General features: G+C 44.4%; 1 protein-coding gene across 4 annotated transcripts in view; it reads left to right on the forward strand.

Annotated features, from left to right (window-relative positions):
• Window positions 1-9,151, forward strand: part of FAM172A (family with sequence similarity 172 member A) — a 259,925-nt gene extending 250,774 nt beyond the window's left edge. For all 4 annotated transcript variants that reach the window (XM_017735441.1, XM_017735439.1, XM_017735440.1 and 1 more), the window contains one exon: window positions 6,907-9,151. In XM_017735441.1, the coding sequence (XP_017590930.1) occupies window positions 6,907-7,049 (143 nt within the window). In that variant the 3' untranslated portion in view covers window positions 7,050-9,151. The remainder of the gene's footprint in view (window positions 1-6,906) is intronic.
• The last annotated feature ends 299 nt before the right edge of the window (window positions 9,152-9,450 follow it).

Genomic DNA, 9,450 nt, shown 5'->3' on the forward strand with positions numbered 1-9,450 from the left:
CCCTACACAGTTACTTTAGATTATTATCATGCCCATGACTCCACAAACGATTACATCTTAGCCAAACTAAACACATCAAAGTTTGGGGATTGGTTTGGGGTTGGGGGTTTTTTTGTGTCCCCTCAGAAATTACTGCTTTCATTTCATTAATTGGTGTTCAGCTTATCTCTTAATTTTGCCTAAGCTTTTAACCTTTCTTTACCATTGTGACATGTAGAAGTGCTTATGCAAAAACTCCTAAGGTCATTGGATCTCAAAGTTCTTGAGCTAGTGGACTTGTTCACAATTTTTCCTGAAGCTCTCGTTTTCCTAGTCAGAACTACTGAGTGATTTTAGGCAAGATGCATTAGTTGTACTCACCTTTTTCATTAGCTTTACTAGTGATGCTCTGAGAGCTTCTTCTGTTTTGGAGTTTGAGACCTGAACATTTACTTCAGTAGACCAAAATAGTCAGAAAAAACACAACTTCTTCCCATGCAGATCGACAGGATAAAGAAATTGTAAGTAGAGAAACCTTACGAATTAAAAGTAGTTCTGTCATACTTGGTAATATCTGCTGCACTCAAGGCTAAAAAAAAAAAGTTAAATTCCTGTTCAGAAATAGCTTTGTGATACAGAATTTGTTAGCATACAGAAAGATGGATGCAGGACAGGCAGGAAGCATCCCTTTCTCACACATAAGTGCGTATTTGGACCATGTTGTTATGTTGCTACAGAGTTACAGAATTGCAGAACTGAATACCTAAGAATTAAATAAGTTCTTCAATGTGTGTGTGGATAATGTAAGAAATGAAGAAATTTCCATTGATTCATAACTTTCAGGAGAAAAAATCCTTTCTGAAAGGTCTATCACATTTGTCTACCCAGGTCAGATGGAGTTGGCTTCTCTGTTAGTTTATGTGTAAAGGAGGAATTAATTGTGTTGATGCTTATGTGTAATAATGTTTAAAGTGTTTCTGTTCCTGCAAATGCCCACAGAAGTCTGTATTTCAACCTTTGAACCATGTAAATCAAGTTTTGATAGGACTGACTGCCTTTTATATATGTAGCTTGAATCATAAATGTTAAAGTAGCCTCTGCCACTGTCTACGGACAAGATGGCTAAGCTGCTCACATTGGTATTTTGCAGCATGACAGGGCCTCAGTGCAGATCGTGATCACAGGAAGCAAACTCTGCTGGGCAAGATCTTGTTGAAGGTCAGCAGAATTCTCTATCCCAATGGGGGCTAAACCCCAAGGCATGGAAGACCCTTAATTCATTTTGAAGCCTGCACTATTTAGAGATGAGCTGCTGTTTAGAGAAGCAGACCCAAGGTCAGCCCTGTGGCTAGTATCTGTGAAGAAGCTTTTCAACCTGGAAACTTTTCTCTGCAGAAATATTTCAGCGCCAAGGCATGTATGAAGATCTCTCCCAGCTCCTAAGCAGCATAGGAAACCTTTGTCCCACACATCTTGTAAACGCGGCGGGGGGCCACCATTGTGCTGTGCATCTTCTGAGCACCGCAGGAGGAGGCTTTTGTCTGACACAGTGGGCAGGCGCTGTAGGAGGGCACCTTTATCCTGCACAGCCAGTAATCGCTCTGCAAGAGTGAATTATGGTGATTGCAGAGCTCTTCTCTCTCCAAACACTCTGGTTTCAGAAGGAGTTCGTCAGCCTTGCTAGGTGGAGAGCTGCTTTTCCTGAGTGAAAGTGGAAAGGGAAGACAGTAAAATGCCTTTGCATGTGTGTGTGCAAATGGCCATCAGGATCCTTCACACAGTCATATTGCATGACCACCCCTGCAGGCACCATTCCAGTTTCAATCTTTGCTTTTCCTCTTCTCTATTTTTCCTACCCATTTAGGCTGCCCTTTTAATTATTATTTCTTTGTTCCTTCTTATGTGTGTACAGTCTTCTATTCCATATCCTATTCCTATATTCAATATCTATATTCTCAATATTCTTTCAGATGACTAATGACCACATTTAAAAGACTTGAGCCCAAATACCAGTCCCTCTGGATTTTCACAGGCATATTTTCAACCCCATATTATTACTTACTATTTGTCTTCTCAAATGCTTTAACCACTTCCCCAAAAGTGTGCCAGCACCCATTTCCTAGAGCCTGAGATAATGTACAATGGGAGAGACATAACTCTGCATCTGTGAGATGAGATGAGATGAGATGAGATGAGATGAGATGAGATGAGATGAGATGAGATGAGATGCTAAGTTTGGACCCTGTAGAGATGCCATGTGTACTGTAGGTGCTGGTGGACATGGGAGCTGGAGCCAGCACAGGCATGGCAGCACACATTTGGGAGCTGCATTACCATAGATCTCAAGTGTTTGGGGGCCCCTTGACTGGCGTAAAGCAACTGATGTGCAAGTGAGAGGTAGGAGTGACCACAGCCCATTAGATAGTGAAGGTCATAATCCATTTTAAGTGATTACATTGGTTCCCACTGCCCCAAGATTGCAAGGTTGTCCTTTGTGGAAAACAAAGCAATGGATTAAGTCTCTCACCTGATGATTTTTGTTATTCAATAAACTTTGGGTTTTATCTGTTCTTTTGAGCCTGTTGTGTCTGCTGTTATCCTGAAGGTCCTTGTGATTTTTTATAATGTTGATCTCTACTAATACTCAGACATGAATTTTATGTGTGGTAGTTAGTTTCAATTAATCCTCCTTTTCTCAAATTAGAAATTTTTTTCTTCTTATCCCTACCACAGTCCTCTAGTGCCTACCTGATTGTACATGAATTCTCAGAAATAATTGCCAGTAGTCCAGCAAGTTCATTAATTGATTCCCTGAAGACCCACATATGCGTGTCATCCAGACCTGATGATTTGGATATTAAATTTTTAGAAGTATTCCCTTACCTGATTTTTTGTATCAACTGTATTGGCAAGTCTTCATTATTTCTAATTATATATTTCTTTGTGGTGCTTGGTAAATTGATTCTGGAACTTGTTCACTGTTTTACAGTCATTACTCATTTCACCTCACACATTATTGGTTCCACCATCTCTTCGGAGCTTTTTTCCAATGATGTTATGCACATGCTAAAATATATATTCATTTCTCTCTGCATCTCTCCATGCTGGCACCTGGGAGGCTATTTGCTTATTTCTGTCATTTCCTGTGGGGTGTGCCCAGCCACTGCCCTGGAGGGACTTCTGCTGAGATAAGGAGATTGCTCAATCTCCCAGCAGAACTCCCCTGGAAAGGCAACCACTTTCCAGTTACAGAGAGAACAAGACAAACCCAGAATCCTCTGGGAGACCCTATGCAGATCCTTTGTAACTCATTGGCCCTTACCCTCTGACACCCACCCCCAGTATCCCTATAAAGCTAGACCCCTGCTCCTGCAAGGGCAGAGAGAGCCTGTCCCTGGCCTCCCCTTTGCCAGACTGATAAAGCTGTCTCGTGCGGAGCAGCTACACGGGCCTCTCGTCTATCTCCCTGGTCTGGCCTGGCGGCTGCCCTGCAGAGCTGAGCTGAAATCACAAGCTGACAATCACTAAAGAGCTGATAGTTTCTGCATGGGCCCTCCTGGCCAGCAGCTGAGGGAAGACACTGGGCCCTGGGAAGACGATCTCTTTTGGGACCATCTCTCTGGACTGGTCACAGCTTCCTTGGTCAGAGCTATTGACCCCACACCAGCTGCCATAATTTCTCTCAGTGAGGCTGGGACTAGGAGGGATTTATACTTTTTTATTCTGCAGTTGTAGCCTTTGCATATTCTAGAATATTCTAGCTGTTTCCCACACTTAACGGGTTTTTTATATCTTTCCCATGCAGCGTGCTCCTAAGATTTCTCAAAGAATTAATATCTGAAATCACTACATGCTGTGCAACAGCCCATCAATTAATACAATATATTGAATAATGTGGGTTATCATCACGGCTGTTGAAATTAGTGAGCACTAAGAATATATATCTCAGAGGACCTTGGCTTTAGAACAGCTGCTTCTTATTGTCTATCTCTTAAAAATTATTCTTTCTATCAAAAAATAGATGGCTGTTCATGTATTTAATTTAGATCTCTGTTCTACTAAATATGCAACTGAGATTGCAGTCGTCAGTGATATTCTTCCTCTGGCAAAAACCTTATGGCCAAGTCTGTTCTAACCCTTAGGACATAATTCCACTTGCTTTGGTTGAATTTTCCAAGCCTTTGGTATATAAATCATAAATGCACAGTCTGTGCAATGTTAAATTTTTAGGGCTCTCCCTTTAGTAGCAGTTGAATGTGAATACATAAGGGCAAAATTTGACCTTTAAAAATGACTATAAAGGGCCAAGAAAAGCAAGCTTTTCTTATTGCAGTATTAATCAAGCAAAGAATCATCATAATCCTGGAAACTAAATATCCATTGTAGTGATTTCATCACCAGGGAGATGTTCATCTGCTAGTAAGATTGTTACTAGGAAAGGGAAAATAGTGAGTGTTAAAATTACTTTAGACTGCTGAATCATTGAGTCCCTCTAGACTCAAAGCTTGAATTGTTTTTTGAGAAGAGTGGGTTGAGAGGAGTTGCCACAGGAAAGCTGTAGGTTAATCAGTTTCAGTAACACTAGTGAATGTGGGCATGATCTCTCTTGAGGACATGAGGAAAGTGCATGGGAGAAGGCAGGATGAAGAAAGAGACAGAGAGGCTACAGAAACGTACTGTTTTGTTGTTTTTTGTTTCTGGATGGCCCTTCCACAGAGGAAGATTGTTGATGAGAAAGGAAGAAAGGGGAGAAAGAACAATATAATATTCACAACCTATATTTTCATCTGATTTATCCAGTGGATACTAATGAGGATTATTACAATCAAGACAGAGATGCAGGCAGGCAGAAATGAGAAATATGTGTTTGTGTGGGAAATGTCTGTGATGGGGCCAGAAAGACACCTGGAAAGATGTTTTGCCTTCAAGGCTCAAAGTGGTGTTTACCATATGCTGTGACACATGCATGTGAGAAGGATGGGAAACACCTGTGCAGGAGTGTCCTTACGGTGTGCTAGGACAGCCTATCCCTCCATAAAATCAACTTTGGTAGGCGAGGTGTGTGTGCATGGTGGCAGTGGGCAGTCATAGTGTACCAAGCCAAGCCAAGTCCTCATGGACATGTCTGTTAGGCTTCAGGTTTTACTGGAAGGGAAGCTTTATCCTCCTGCTGTGTTGGGCCACCTCTGTGTTTCCAAGGTGAGGAGCAAGTCTTGGTGAATATTGCTATGGAATGGCCTATAGGGGGTGGGATAGGTGATCTGTATTGAAAGCCACCTGCAGGATAGAATCACAGAAACTTTTGTGTTGGACATGACCTTCAAGATCATGGAGTCCAACTCTTAACCCCACACTGTCAGGTCCAGCACCTGATAGAATGGTGCAAAGAGAATTTCTACAATGATGGGTGAATTTGAAGGTGGAAAGCATTTGTATAAAAGGAGCATGTGGAAAATTTCTGGAAGATGTCATGAATTGCCTCCATACAATGAATGTGGAGGGGGGAGGAAAATCTGTGTGTGCACGTGACATAGATGCTCTTTGTACAAAAACATCTCTTTGTGTGGGAAATAGTGCCTTTCCAGAGAGGGTTTTTTGGAGTGTTTTTTTGCTTGTGTGATGGCTGCCTTTGAGGGAGCAGAGGCGTGCAGTGTGACAGGTAGTGCCTCCATCAAAGACTTTCTGGAGGGGACGGTGTGCATGGACCCACCAAGGATGGGTGCATGCTCCATGGATGGGTGCATAGAGGTAAGTGTCCTGACAGGGATGTGACGGTGGGTGTGCAGCAAATGCCATGCCAGAGCAGCCACCCCGTATCCCCAGGGACTGATGGCCACCCTGCGTCCTGCAGGGACCATCATCCACCCTGGACTGCATCCCTCTCCACCTGGCAGTCCATGGGCACTGTGTCCCTCATTGTTGTCACCCCCAGATTGTGATACTGTCACAGAACTGTTGCTAGGCAACAAATGTGGTTACCAGGTCTCAACGAATAGCTGAAGGGGAAAGTGAAGTGTTGCACCATTGTAGAGTAACCATAGCAATGACCTACTATTACAGACTAAAGAATTATCATTAACAATGTTAAAGTATCAAACAGAGGCCCAGGATCCAAAGACTACCAGGCAGCATCTCTGCATAATTGGGTTACCCAGGAAGAGGTCCCAACTCTTTCACACCTCTGGGCTCCCTATCTTCATTGTCTTGGTTTTGTTTTGGGGCTTGGTGGTGGGGGAAAGGAGAGGGGGTGTGGTTGTTTAAATAAAGCACATGGACTGTATGTTGAGGAAGACACTTGCAAAACAATAGAAGCACCCACCAAAAAAAATTACAGAGGTAAATCTGTGGGCAAAGAGAAGATACAAACAGGAAAGGCCCACTTTACTGTCTCAATACAATCTATGGGAATGGGTGCACAAAGGATGCCTTCGTGATGCATGAGATTTAGTTCAGATCAAGTGTTCTCTTTCACTTGAAAATACATATGCCAGGGTAAGAACAGTATAAAATGAAAAATAAATAATACAAAGTGTGCCTGAAAAGTAGACAGTTTCTTTTTCCCAAGGTCAGATAGAAGAGGTGCTTCAATGAAGCTTTTATTAGCCAGGTGCTTTGGGATCTTATTTTTCCAGATACGAGACATGTTGAGGATCTCTGACTTGTGATATGGGTGGCCATGCATGTGCGCGTGTGTATGTTTGTGCATGTGTCTGTCTGCATGTGTGTGCAGTTGCTCCTGTTCACCTGCCCCAGAGCTCAGCAGCAGGACAGCCCTGACCCTCCCCAGGCTCCCTCCAGACCAGCTGCAAGCAGCTGGCTGGCTTCCCTGGGTTTTGCATTTTTGTATTTTATGGAGCATTTATCATGTGAACAGCCAGCAAGTCATAGAACGACCCCTAGTCAAACTGTCACCTTTGTGTTTTGCAGGTACAGAACGCCATGAACTAACTTCTTGGAAGAGTTTTCCATCTATTTTCAAGTTCTTCAGCGAGGCTGTAAAGGCAAAGAACAGCTTGGTGAAACCAACCCCAACACGGCGCTCCAACAGGATAAAATATGAAGAATTCTAAAAAGAGGGGAGGAAAAAAACCCACCACCACCAATGTCTTTGCTGCTTGTTTTCTGCAAGGAGTCTCCCAGTCCCTCATTAGATTGTTTTCTTCCTAGAGCACAGGGTCGTGATGTATACATCTAAATAGCGTTTTGCATTATTTCTAGATGAGTGCAACTGTCAAAGCAATATGGGTTCACTGGTTGTGCTTCCTGTGGGCTGTAACTTGGATTTTGTGCTGCCCATCAGTGTGCAGATTAAGGCTGACAGTGGTACTGCACAGTGCAGCATGGTGCAGCTCTAATTGCCCTGACATAGCCCTGCACCAAGCTGATGCCAGAATTTAACAGCTTCATCGCAGTCCTATCGCCTGCAGGAATTTTTGCAGCTTCCTTCTATTTTGAGACAGAACAAAATAGGAATTACTCTTTTTTAAAAGACAGCCCTAACTCAAACGTGTTAACCAGCCTATGAATTTACACCCAGTAGCCTTCTCTTTCTCTGGGACCAGGTGGGATTCACTTTTAACTCTTTCATTTTTCTGCTGGCAAGAGTGTCCAAGAAATTTGGCCCAGAATTCTAGAAAGGCTCCATTGTTGATGTGATTTTCTTTTGCTAGATTAATGGCGTTATCTGTAGGTCTTCTCTTCCTTTGGAAAGCTCTACTTAAAAAAAAAATGCCTATTCATTAACAGGCTGGATTACACTGTGAAATATGACAGCAAAAAAAAAGAGACACACTGCATATTTTCCTATTTATTTTTAAACGCAAAGATGCTTCCATTTTCATACTCTGGGTTTGTAATGCCTTGCCATCCCATGGTTATCCCTTTTCCCTAAACTCACAGGTTCATCCCGTTTCCCAGACTCTCAGACAAAGGTCGGCCAGCAGGGCACTCTGTTTGGGGATTTCACACCATGCACAGGGGGTATGTGGCTGTAGCCACAACTGTTGCTTTAGGCAGATTTTCTCCGCTAACACTAAGGGAAAAGATGTGCTTGATAGCATGCCCAGTGAGCAAGTGCTCTAATTAAGCTCCTTTGGTGTTGATAGTACTAAGTTAAAGTGGTCCTTTCTTTAATGGCCGTGCCCACCTCACCTCTGATGCTGTTAGTGACAAGGAGACACCACTCAAACACATGAGTTTTGACCCAATCCCACCCTCTCCTCATGCAATGTGTCCAATCCTACAGCTGGGGGCTAGAAATGGTGGTGGGGAGCGTTAAAACGAGTGATGCCAAAGCAGGGGCACCTTCCTACGCCACAGAGCAAAAGCAGAAGTGCTCATAGTGAGGTGCAAAGGGAAACCCAGCTGGGTTTGGGCCTAAATTCTCTGGGTGGGGGGCTGTCAGCACCCACGGAGTGCTCACATCCCTACCTGCTCATACTGGCAGCAGGGCTTCACTTCCCCAGCTCCTGTTTCCTGTCATCTCACTGTGTTGAAGCTCTGCCCTTGGGGAGGGGTGCTTGGAGCACCTCACCAGGGCAGTGGGGGAGGTGTCAGGCCATGCCTACGCAGAGGGAAGTGCTGTGTCTGTGCCTCACAGTTTTTCTTCCCAGAGGGGAACCTGTTACTGGGGAGAGAGGACTGCACCCAGCTTCCTCAGCCCTCCAATCTCTGCATTTACTCCCAGTCAAAGGATGCTGCTGCCTTTGGCCAGCCTGATCCCCCACTGCGGGGGTCTGCAACCCCCCTGTCCCAGGCCTGCATCCACACTGGCCCCCTGGACCCTGTGTGTTTAGGGGTAAGGCAAGAGTTTACATGGTGTGGTTTGAGTGTCTTGTGCTTTGTCCCACAGCCAGGGAAGATGTGGAGGCCAGGGAAATTTGCACACACCAGACCCGCCACTCTCCATCTCTGTGGAGGTGAGATGGAGTCTCTAGGGTGCCCAAATATTAGAGGAGCAGATCTATTTTTGTAACTGTTGATGACAAACAAACTGTACAAAAATTTTTACTGTAATGCTTATCATTTTCTAAAGAATTTTTCTTTACTGTGCCCTGGGCCCAGCTCACATTATCGCTCCTGTGGGGGGCTGTAGAGCAGAAGGGATCCTTACCACTAGTACTGCTCTGCTTGCAGTGAACAAAAAATAAAGATGCTCTCTTCTCTCCTCCTTGCACAGTTTGTGTCCTTGGACTAAGCTCCATAGGAGCCGCAATCTCTGGTGGGTAGGATGGGGGCTGCATGGGCAGCAGCTCCACCAGCCTCGGAATACATGCAGGAAGGGCAGGTATGTTTGCAAACAGGACCCTGTACAGTTGCTGGGTTGGGGATGGAAGGTGTGAGCAGGGTGTGAGGGGGGTGAGGCTTGTTTGTACTACAGAGTGGGCTGCATGTCCAGCCCTGTGGCTCAGCCCATGTGAGCATGAGCTTTTCTCCACGCCCCCACATCATCCACAGGAAGCCATATAGGCA

Source organism: Corvus brachyrhynchos, unplaced genomic scaffold, assembly GCF_000691975.1.
Source record: "Corvus brachyrhynchos isolate BGI_N302 unplaced genomic scaffold, ASM69197v1 scaffold22, whole genome shotgun sequence".
NCBI classification, from domain to species: domain Eukaryota; kingdom Metazoa; phylum Chordata; class Aves; order Passeriformes; family Corvidae; genus Corvus; species Corvus brachyrhynchos.